Genomic DNA, 12,500 nt, shown 5'->3' with positions numbered 1-12,500 from the left:
TATGACGGATGGATGGACATGACGGATGGATGGATATGACGGATGGATGGATGGATATGATGGATGGATGGACATGATGGATGGATGGATATGACGGATGGATGGATATGATGGATGGACATGATGGATGGATGGACATGATGGATGGATGGATATGACGGATGGATGGATATGATGGATGGATGGATATGACAGATGGATGGATGGATGGATGGATGGATGGATGGACATGATGGATGGATATGACGGATGGATGGATGGATGGATGGATGGATGATGGATGGATATGACGGATGGATGGATATGATGGATGGATGGATATGACGGATGGATGGATATGATGGATGGATGGATGGACATGATGGATGGATGGATGGATGGATATGATGGATGGATGGATATGACGGATGGATGGACATGATGGATGGATGGATGAACATGATGGATGGATGGATGGATATGATGGATGGATGGATGGATGGATGAACATGATGGATGGATGGATGGATGGATGGATGGATGGATATGATGGATGGATGGATGAACATGATGGATGGATGGATGAACATGATGGATGGATGGATATGACGGATGGATGGATATGATGGATGGACATGATGGATGGATGGACATGATGGATGGATGGATATGATGGATGGACATGATGGATGGATGGACATGATGGATGGATGGATATGACGGATGGATGGATGGATGGACATGATGGATGATGGATGGATGGATGGACATGATGGATGGACATGATGGATGGATGGATATGACGGATGGATGGATATGATGGATGGATGGATATGACAGATGGATGGATGGATGGATGGATGGATGGACATGATGGATGGATATGACGGATGGATGGATGGATGGATGATGGATGGATATGACGGATGGATGGATATGATGGATGGATGGATGGACATGATGGATGGATGGATGGACATGATGGATGGATGGATGGATGGATGGATGGACATGATGGATGGATATGACGGATGGATGGACATGATGGATGGATGGATGAACATGATGGATGGATGGATGGATGGATATGATGGATGGATGGATGGATGAACATGATGGATGGATGGATGGATGGATATGATGGATGGATGGATGAACATGATGGATGGATGGATGGATGGATGGATGAACATGATGGATGGATGGATGGATGGATGAACATGATGGATGGATGGATGAACATGATGGATGGATGGATGGATGGATGGATATGATGGATGGATGGATGAACATGATGGATGGATGGATGGATATGATGGATGGATGGATGAACATGATGGATGGATGGATGAACATGATGGATGGATGGATGGATGAACATGATGAATGGATGGATGGATGGATATGACGGATGGATGGACATGATGGATGGATGGATGAACATGATGGATGGATGGATGGATGAACATGATGAATGGATGAACATGATGGATATGACGGATGGATGGACATGATGGATGGATGAACATGATGGATGGATGGATGGATGGATGGATGGATATGATGGATGGATGGATGGATGGATGGATGGATGGATGGATGGATATGATGGATGGATGGATGGATGGATATGATGGATGGATGGATGGATGGATATCCTGCTGTTGTCCTGCCAATGAAATGAGCTCCTGGATCAGTATCAGATTTCCTAAACGAGTAACAGTGACGGCTAACGGATAAAGCGCTGTCCTAGCCTCAATATTCCATCGACACCGATCACATAAATCATAGCTGTGTTTTCCTGAATGATTACCGCTGTCACACTGTGTGCCGATCACTAGCACACACAGTACATCAAACGAGGCGGAAAAATCCGGTTTTCCATTTCCATACGGCCCCTCGAATTAGGCGCCTCGGGTTTGTCTTTATTCAACCTAAATGCTGCTAAAAAATCATAAAACGTTTAATTTAGAGCCTAGAATATTCTCTGTGCATGAAACTGAGCTCTTCCCACCGGAGCACAAACCCTGCTCATTAAATATTGAGCAAGAGTGATGCTTCACATGACTGACAGCTGACAGCAACTCCAGGGGGAGTCAGGAGTGATGCTGCAAAACTTTCTCTCTCTCTAATGATCATTCTGTTTGTTCTCACCTCTGACTGTCAGCATTTTCTCTGCTGTGCCGCAGAAAGAGAGAGAGAGAGTGAGGGGGGGGGGAGAGGGAGAGAGAGAGAGAGAGAGAGAGAGAGAGAGGGGGGGGAGAGAGAGAGAGGGAGAGAGAGAGAGAAAGAGAGGGAGAAAGAGAGAGAGAGAGAGGGGGGAGAGAGAGAGGGAGAGAGGGAGAGAGAGAGAGAGAGAGAGGGGAGAGAGAGAGAGGGGGCGGGAGGGGGGGAGAGAGAGAGAGAGAGAGGGGGGGAGAGCGAGAGAGGGAGAGAGGGAGAGAGAGAGAGAGAGAGAGAGAGAGGGGGACAGAGAGAGAGAGGTAATTAACAGAGGTGTCCTCTTCTTATCTCATTAACTCTGCGAGTAAATCTCTTGGAAAACTTTCCCTGTCTCTGCTGTTTCAGAGCCTCAAATCAGATATGCATTATTAAGTGGAGTTTTTATTAAAGGGATAGTTCACTTAAAAAATGAAAACGCTCTCATCATTTACTCACACTTCTCCAGAAAAACACAGACGGCCTAATAAACCAGTGAGACACAAACCAAGATTTTTAGGAAAATAATCTATATAATTAATATATAAAATCCTAATAAACCTGCTGATGCCTGTCATTAATGTTAATCAAAGAAAAGAAAAAGAGAAAATCACTCACTGCTCTTGGGTGAATAACTTTTGTAGCTTTAATCAAAATTAAATTATATTTAATTTATAATATATGCAGTGAAGACTGTGACATATATATATATATATATATATATATATATATATATATATCCAACTTTATGTTGTTTCTACATTAATTAGTAGATTAAACGTGAATTATTACAATATAAAATATATTCAAAACGTTAATGTAAGGTGCGATTAATCGCGATTAATTACAGAAAAATGTGCGATTAATTAGTTACTTTTTTTTAATCGCACGACAGCACTAATTGTAATATTTCTCTCTTATTTCTGTGTTTGTAGTGATTGTGAAGCACTTTGGGCAACAGCTATTGCATTAAATGTACTATATAAATTAAATGAATGAAATTTCACAATACTTTTACAGTATTTTTGATCAAATACTTTACATTTCCGCCCCATTTTTTTTTTTTGTATCATCCTGACTTCCTAAACAGGCTTATTTACAAAGCCATCTTCTGACATCAGGTCCTGTTCACACATGAGGAAAGACACAGCAAAGCCTGTCTATCCAAGCACACCCAAAATAGACTCTGTGAACTCGTCCTTGGGTAAACTGTCGAGGAGAACTCCTCAGTCAGGACTTGTTTTTGGTGTTTAGAGCAAAATGAAAAACTCTGAAACTCAAACTCGGCCCTCCAGAGACATGAAGCTTCAGAAGCACAAAATCCTTCGCAGCCTAATAGAGGAATACAAGACAGACGTTCACAGGTCGACTTCTCTGACGAGTGTCAACAAGATGGCAAAACACAGCTCTGTTTGTTTGTCGACGTCAGCGGGATTAAACCGATCGAGAGGAGCTGGAGACTCGGACACTTGCTCCATCGTTTGAGGACATTAGCACAGATGAAGTGGGCAACATTTTTTTTTTTGATTAATAGTTTTTTTTAAATGTGGTCGATTCAAAATCGATTCTCAAAGGCCATGAATCGATTTATTTTTTCATATTTATATATCCATCACCCAAAAGCCAGTATTAGTTTTCCTCCACTTTTACAGCTAATGCTAATGCCGTGAGATTTAATGTGTGTTTTCTCTTAAGCATAAAATAACCTGACCCCTGTTTGATAAAGGCATGCGACTCTTCTGACCATTTTCAGCATCAATTTTTCATCTCGCATCAAAATCCTGTCTATTCACTGTATGCATTTGAAATATAATAATACATTTTATTTATATGCGCCTTTCATGGCACTCAAGGACTCCTTACAAAGTCCATAAAAGCAATGACATTAAACAATAAAACCAGTACAGCAACAAACATTTAATCACATAAAAAGCCTGCCTAACCTGATAAGTTATAGAGTTGGCTTCTGTTTTAATGTACCCAAGTGTAACTAAAATAAAAAAAGAGTTTAATATACAGGTTTGTAATCACTTGTAAATTTATGTTCACTGTTGTTGTTTTTTAAATAAATACAGGATTTGTATTAAATCTATATTCATTGAGTCGAATCGAGAATCGAAATCGAATTTAGAATCGAAATCGAAAACCAAATAGAGAATCGAATCGAAACATCTGAATCGATACCCAGCCCTGCTGGATTAGATGCAATATCTGACACAACTTACAGGTGAAACTCGAAAAATTAGAATATCGATGATTAGATGATGAAAATTAGATGATGATTATGGCTTACAGCTTATGAAAACCCCAAACCCCTAAAACGTTCATAAGCTGTAAGCCATAATCATCAAAATTATAATAAATAAAGGCTTGAAATATCTCACTTTGCATGTAATGAGTCTATATAATATATTAGTTTCACCTTTAAAGTTGAATTACTGAAATAAATGAACTTTTGCACGATATTAACATTTTTCGAGTTTCACCTGTATATCACAATATATATCAAATTGAGTGTTCATCAGAGGGGTCCAAGACCCTATGACTTTTGTCGCACTTGAACCACAAATACTCACCAACAAAAAAAAAAAAATCATAAATGTAATGGATTCGAGGAGTTTTGTGGTTGAAATTTGAAAAAAGTAACAAATCCTTCACTCACGGGTCGATATGACCCCCTTAGGAATGAATGGAATGCGAGGAATGCTTCACAACACATGGAAAAACCAAAAAATGCTCAAAATACATACAAAAAATGCTAAAACTTTACCAAATTTTTTATTTTTTTTTAAAAATTGTACATTATTTTATATGGTCTACATGTGTATCTGAATGCATACGGAAGGGAATGGACACTTTCTCCATCGTTTGAGTACATTTTCACGGATGAAGTGGATTAGATGCAATATCTGATTCAATCCGTGTTTCCATAACCCTTCAAATTGCGCAAATTAAAATTGCGAATTGAAAATACGTCACAATGGAAACTTTGAAAAAAAAAAAACATATATTGCAAAAATGTTTTTGCGCTCGCATGAGGTGGTTTTTCAGGCAGTTCGAAAAAAGGAAAAAGGCTTGAGAAATAAGTTCAAAGGTGCAAGCGGTGAAATTTTTTTAAAAACGTTATCAGCGCAAACCTCAACAACGCGAATCTGCGAAAACGCTGACGGTGTGCACATGCGCACCACATGTTTAGTCTAAGGTGTGCGCGTTTGAATATGTGCGCAGGCGTGTATTCTTTCTTAAAAGAAATTGTCTTACATTTTTTTACAGAATTGCGTGACAAAGTCAGAATTGCGTGATATAAAGTCAGAATTGTGTGACAAAGTCAGAATTGCGTGTTATAAAGTCAAAATTGCAAGAAGTAAACTTGCAATTGTGAGATAAAAGTCACAATTATCTTTTAAAATGTTTTATCCTGTGGCGGAAACAAGCTTCCATAGCTTTCTACAGTTGGTAAGTTGTGAAAATGACGTGATGGAGGACCTTTATTCCATTGCAAAAAGTAAGTCTATCCCTCACAGCCTCGTCGTTTTCATCCAATATGGTGTCTAACCTGACTAAGGTCTGTTTGAAGGAAGCCTCAGATGCTGATTGGTCTGTGCATGAACAATGCTAGACATTTGGTGATGCCAAATTCTGACAGAATTGCATGATATAAGGTTGAAATTGGGTGTTATAAAGTCAGAATTGCGTGATAGTCGCAATAGTGTGTTATAAAGTCAGAATTGCGTGATAGTCGCAAGCACGTGTTATAAAGTCAGAATTGCGTGATATAAAGTCGCAATCGTGTGTTATAAAGTCAGAATTGCGTGATATAAAGTCGCAATCGTGTGTTATAAAGTCAGAATTGCGTGATATAAAGTCGCAATCGTGTGTTATAAAGTCAGAATTGCGTGATATAAAGTCGCAATCGTGTGTTATAAAGTCAGAATTGCGTGATAGTCGCAATCACGTGTTATAAAGTCAAAATTGCGTGATATAAAGTCGCAATCGTGTGTTATAAAGTCAGAATTGCGTGATATAAAGTCGCAATCGTGTGTTATAAAGTCAGAATTGCGTGATATAAAGTCGCAATCGTGTGTTATAAAGTCAGAATTGCGTGATAGTCGCAATCACGTGTTATAAAGTCAAAATTGCGTGATATAAAGTCGCAATCGTGTGTTATAAAGTCAGAATTGCGTGATAGTCGCAATCGCGTGTTATAAAGTCAGAATTGCGTGATATAAAGTCGCAATCGCGTGTTATAAAGTCAGAATTGCGCGATAGTCGCAATCGCGTGTTATAAAGTCAGAATTTGCGTGATATAAAGTCGCAATCGCGTGTTATAAAGTCAGAATTGCGCGATAGTCGCAATCGCGTGTTATAAAGTCAGAATTGCGTGATATAAAGTCGCAAGCGTGTGTTATAAAGTCAGAATTGCGTGATATAGTCGCAATCGCGTGTTATAAAGTCAGAATTGCGTGATATAGTTGCAATCGCGTGTTATAAAGTCAGAATTGCGTGATAGTCGCAATCGCCTGTTATAAAGTCAGAATTGCGTGATATAAAGTCGCAATCGTGTGTTATAAAGTCAGAATTGCGTGATAGTCGCAATCGCGTGTTATAAAGTCAGAATTGCGTGATATAAAGTCGCAATCGTGTGTTATAAAGTCAGAATTGCGTGATAGTCGCAATCGCCTGTTATAAAGTCAGAATTGCGTGACATAGTCGCAATCGTGTGTTATAAAGTCAGAATTGCGTGATATAAAGTCGCAATCGTGTGTTATAAAGTCAGAATTGCGTGACATAGTCGCAATCGTGTGTTATAAAGTTAGAATTGCGTGATATAGTCGCAATCGTGTGTTATAAAGTTAGAATTGTGTGATATAAAGTCGCAATCGTGTGTTATAAAGTGAGAATTGCGTGATATAAAGTCGCAATCGTGTGTTATAAAGTTAGAATTGCGTGATATAAAGTCGCAATCGCGTGTTATAAAGTCAGAATTGTGTGTTATAAAATAAGAATTGCGTGTTATAAAGTCAGAATTGTGTGATATAACTCGCCATTGCGAGAAAAAGTCAGAATTCTGACTTTATAACTCGCAATTGTGCCTCATGTACAATGTAAGAGATTTGGTGATTAGTGCCGCAGAAACGTTCCTGTCCGCTCACCTTAGCAGGGGTCTTGTTGCTGCTGGGAATCCTCCTCATGGCCATGGCTCCGAGCGCACACATGAATGCGGAGGAGAAGAGGATAACGCTGAACACCAGGAGCCAGGGCAGAGAGCAGAGGAAACACGACCCGCCGGCAGACGTGCACACCAGCACATGAAGAGCAGATCCCAGCACACACAGCAGACAGAAGGGCAGCGAGAGCAGAGACGAGGCCAACGGGACGTCCACCACCGCATCCCTGCTCAGCGCCTCCGGCATCGCCAGCACCAGCAGGAGCAGCACCTGGAGGAACACAGGGAGTGTTTAGATCACACACACGACGGGCTGCACGACTAATCGCAGTTTACTACAATATATCGTGTCACAATATATTGCAATACAAAAATGAAACAATATGTATCGTGGATAGTATACCCAAAATAAAAATTACTGTGTGAGAAAAAGTTTTCAGAGTTTTAGTGTCAGTACTAGGGCTTCGACTCCAAACTTCGTTATTCGAATATAATTCGAACATTTAAAAAAATTATGATATATTCGAACGAATATTAGGTAGCCTTTAATATTCAAACCTGTAACGGGCATTATTTTTTGTAAATGCATTTGCTTGTAAACGTTGTTTTCAATTCAGAGGGGTCTTACTGAAGGCATTTAATGGTCAAAATATTATTAATAAATATTCGAACATTAATATTAATAAACAAGCGAACTTTGAATATGATTTTTGGGCAAAAGTCAAAGCCCTAGTCAGTACTACATTAAACTACTATATATAATGTTGAATATAATGTATAATAATGCATATGTGTGTGTCCTGATAATGTCTGATGTCACCAGTAAAAAGTGTCCGACATTATGTTAAATATATCTAGTCAGTGACAGAGATCAAGCATATTCGTCTACAATAATTCTGTTTTCAGCTTCAGAATCATGAATATTGTTATTCTGGCGTCTCTATTGTCCTGTGCTTTGGGTTTCAGCATCAAGTCCAAGACTATTCATTTACACTAGGGCTGGACGATTTATTGCAATTTGCATGAAAGCTGCAATGGTTTGTTATGTGCAGCTTGTCAGTGATGTACGGCTCAGTAAACGCTGCTCTATCTGACAGCACCCGGAGAAACACAGGAGCTGCGTCTCAGTTCGCCTTCTTATACTACGCCCTGAAAGTATGAACTCATTCTGTGAAGAAAAAGTAGATACTTTTGAGTGTGTAGCAGAAGAGTACACACGCTTTGGGACACACTATCACCTCATACACTCGCGTCTCTAACGGTTGCTCTCCGTCACATCTTATCACAGTAAACTGACCTGTCAATCATCTTATCATAGTAAACTGACCTGTCAATCATCTTATCACAGTAAACTGACCTGTCAATCATCTTGTCAAAGACTAAATCCTTCACATTTAATTTCCTATTGTATCGGAGAGAAATGCAGAAGCTCGATGATCTGCAGAGACTCTCCTCATATTCATGCAATTTAAATGCATGGCCAAATGGATCTTTATGAAAGTCCACAATGTTATTGCAGATGAAATATAACACAAATAACGTTAAATTAAACATACTTTTTTTTTATCAGGTTAAACTTTGATTAGTCACTCAAACCTTTATCTAAACCTCCCCCCGTCGTCGCACACATCCGCCATGTTTTGTAGTTTTTAAACACTATTTACTTGTGTTTGTAGTTCCTCCTCCAAAGCACAGTGGATTGTGGGTAATATTAGCTGTTATAATGAGCACGGATCCACACTTAGAAAATCCACCGGGAATAGTAGACCATCCAGGACTTCTGACACACTCTTTTCAACGTACTATGCTTTGGGACACACTTATTCTAATCTCACACACTGTTTAGGATGGATAGTGTGAACACTGAGACGCAGGGAGAGAGCTTTTAGATTACACACACGACGGGCTCGGTTTATATTAGCATCTGTCTTGGGTGATGCCATCACAAACGCTCAGTGGAGACCGATAGCGGCTGGTATTAAAGCTGCTGTAAGTGATTTTCAGGGAATATCACTCATAAAATACCCCTGGAAGATATCACTGAAATAACTGTCCTGAGAAGTCACACACACACACACACACAACTCTGACAACACAAGGCCCTGTAAACACAAAAAAGAATCAAAGTTTTTAGCCAGTCTCTCTGCTTGTCATTAGTTTTGCATGCCTGGCTTTGCAGACACTGGATTGGCTGATGAGTGAGTGAGTGAGTGAGTGAGTGAGTGAGTGAGTGAGTGAGTGAGTGAGTGAGTGAGTGAGTGAGTGAGTGAGTGAGTGAGTGAGTGAGTGAGTGAGTGAGTGAGTGAGTGAGTGAGTGAGCGAGCGAGCGAGCGTGAGTGAGTGAGTGTGTGAGTGAGTGAGTGTGTGTGTGTGTGTGAGTGAGTGTGTGAGTGAGTGAGTGAGTGAGTGAGTGAGTGAGTGAGTGAGTGAGCGAGTGAGTGTGAGTGAGTGTGAGAGTGTGTGTGAGTGAGTGAGTGAGAGAGTGAGAGAGAGTGTGAGTGAGTGAGTGAGAGTGTGAGTGAGTGAGTGTGAGAGTGAGAGTGAGTGAGTGAGAGTGTGTGTGTGTGTGTGTGTGTGTGTGTGTGTGTGTGTGTGTGTGAGAGTGAGTGAGTGAGTGAGAGAGTGAGCAAGTGAGTGAGTGAGTTAGTGAGTGTGTGTGTGTGTGTACAGAGGAGAGTCTGCTGGAGGAGAGAGAATGAGATCGTAATAAAACAAGAATCAACATCAGCTCAGCTTTAGGAGATTGAGAACGGAGGGATTTGAAATGTGAAAGCGACGCAGAGATGAATGTGTTTATGACTCGACTGGAGAGTGAGTGTTTTACTGAACAGAGAAACTGTCTTCTGTGTCTCTCTAACAGAGTTCAGCGTTATCTATCCTGAAGATCATTCATTATGGCTGTTGTGCTGGAGTTTATTCTCAAGGAAGTATCGTGTCTATTAACGGCTAAAACTACAGTAACGTTTGAGATCCTTAAACTAAACTGGTAATATTTCTGAACTGGTTATATTTCTGAAGCCTATAGTGAGTGTTTTATGATCGGCAGGAGAATCATATTCATCCGCACAGAGCCGAAGCACAACCACAACAATGTTCTTCCACAAAACACATGCACTTTTGCTTTTAACCACTAGAGGGCCGAAAGTTACATTGTGCAGTTTGTATGAATCTTGACATTTGTAAATGTTTTATATAGCAAAACTAATTCTATGAAAAAAATAAGTCAATACACAATCTCAATGTCTTTGTGTATACAAAAAGAAAACTCTTGCTTATAACATCTCAGTCCTGAATATGCCAACACACCCCAGATGGATGCTAATATAACACACACCTCGTCCTTCCCAAACACAACTGCACTTTAATCGGACTAATGCAGATAAATAAACAGCAGCTGTAATCTCATTTAAACACACACTCTTCATCTGAAGGGTGGTCAGCGTGGGTTGCACATCAATAAAGCTCATGGGAAATGAATGATGGTGTTTGTCTCCATGTATTCACAAACAACCCTGAAGAAATACTCAGGAACACAAGTGTCAGAAGGAAGCCTCAATCAGCTCTTTTTCCATTGCAATGACTCACGAATATCTCAAGCTCTGGGAGATCACTGATAAAAGGGGCTTTAGAGGACTGACGCGTCCTTGCCTCCGACTCGCAACAACACACCGACAGTCAAACGCTGGCTTTGAAAAGCACTCGCTCTTTTCCCGTCCCCCATCCGGTTCACTCGGGCACGGCTGTCTTCGCTGACATCTCTGCGGGATGTTACATCTGCGCTGTGAAAAAGTGACATAAAAAAACAAAACCTCAAAAACAGTTCTCTCTCAGAAGTCGAGCTCAGAGGGTCAGAATCCGCAGCGTTAATATTTAACGGAGAAAAGACACAAACTGCCAATCGCCTGAGATAAAAGCTCGTGGAGACTAGATTCAGCAGGAGGTCGGAATAAAAGAACCCAGCTGATAGAAACTGCAAAAATATAGTCAAGATGTATGTATATGTATACTGTAAAACCAGTGAAATATTATAATCATTTAAAACGGATATGTGAATATATAGTAAAGTGTAATTTATTCCTGTGATCAAAGCTGAATTGTCAGCATCATTACTCAGTGTCACATGATCCTTCAGAAATCACTCTAATATGATGATTTGATGCTCAAGAAACATTTATGATTATTATCAGTGTTCATATTTCTGTAGAAACTGATGCATTTTTTGATTTCGATTGATAAAAAAGTTCAAAAGAACAGCAAATAGAAATATTTTATAACATTATAAATGTCTTAACTGTCTCTTTTGATCAGATTAATGCATCCTTTCTGAATAAAAGTGTTGATTTCCTTTGAACGGTCGTGCATGTAGAAATGAATAAATGCTGTAAAGGTATTTTTTCCATTGTTAGTACATGTTGCATTATTGCATTGATGTTTGTCTCGAACAGAACAGAAGTTTTATGAGCTAACTCTGTTTTTTTTCTCCAGGTATCTGGACAGGACTAGTCGTCCCTGAGGAGGTCAGGTCGATTTGTTTCACAGCTGTACCTTGTGTTTTTCAATCCCGTCTAAATTGAACACGTCTGTGTTTTTCTCACACAGCCAGTGTAAAAATTACAGAGCAACTGTAATTGCCCGGTGTTTCTGAAGCCTCCGGAGTCCTGGAACACTGCTCAGAAAGGAATGGATGTTGTGGTTCTTTTACACAACTCTCTCCTCGTTTATTTTGACCTTTTGTCCAACACCGTGACTAAAGCTAATTGGTGCACTTCATTATGGCGTGGACCTTTTCCCAGCATGCCGGGTGAAGCTGGCACATCGGCTGTTCGATTGATCAAGCATGTAAACTCAGATTCTTGTGGTCAGCACTATTTGTAGTCTCGTTAGCAACTTACATTTATGGTTTTCAGAAACAGTTTTCAGGTCACAATTCTACAAAACAAAACCGCTAACCATACAATCATGCATTTTAAATAACAAAATCAACTTTTTAAAATGGAAGGAGAAAACAAGTCTCATAGTTTGCCATTGATATATATGCATGATCAGATTCTGCAGTACAAATTAGTCAAATCAGGATGGATGGATGGATGGCATAATATGGGATGGATGGATAGATGGCATAATATGGGATGGATGGATGGATGGCATAATATGG

General features: G+C 39.9%; 1 protein-coding gene across 1 annotated transcript in view; it reads right to left on the bottom strand.

The window, feature by feature from the left end:
• The window catches only part of pigg (phosphatidylinositol glycan anchor biosynthesis class G (EMM blood group)), a 142,686-nt gene that overhangs the window by 57,272 nt on the left and 72,914 nt on the right, over nt 1-12,500 (bottom strand). Inside the window, exon 8 of the mRNA XM_084430111.1 lies at nt 7,332-7,616. Coding sequence (XP_084286237.1) covers nt 7,332-7,616 — 285 coding nt within the window. The remainder of the gene's footprint in view (nt 1-7,331; nt 7,617-12,500) is intronic.

This window comes from Rutilus rutilus (assembly GCF_951802725.1).
Source record: "Rutilus rutilus genome assembly, chromosome: 14".
Classification (NCBI taxonomy): Eukaryota; Metazoa; Chordata; class Actinopteri; order Cypriniformes; family Leuciscidae; genus Rutilus; species Rutilus rutilus.
Note: the sequence above shows the minus strand (reverse complement) of the source record. Positions and strands in the feature narration are given on the sequence as shown.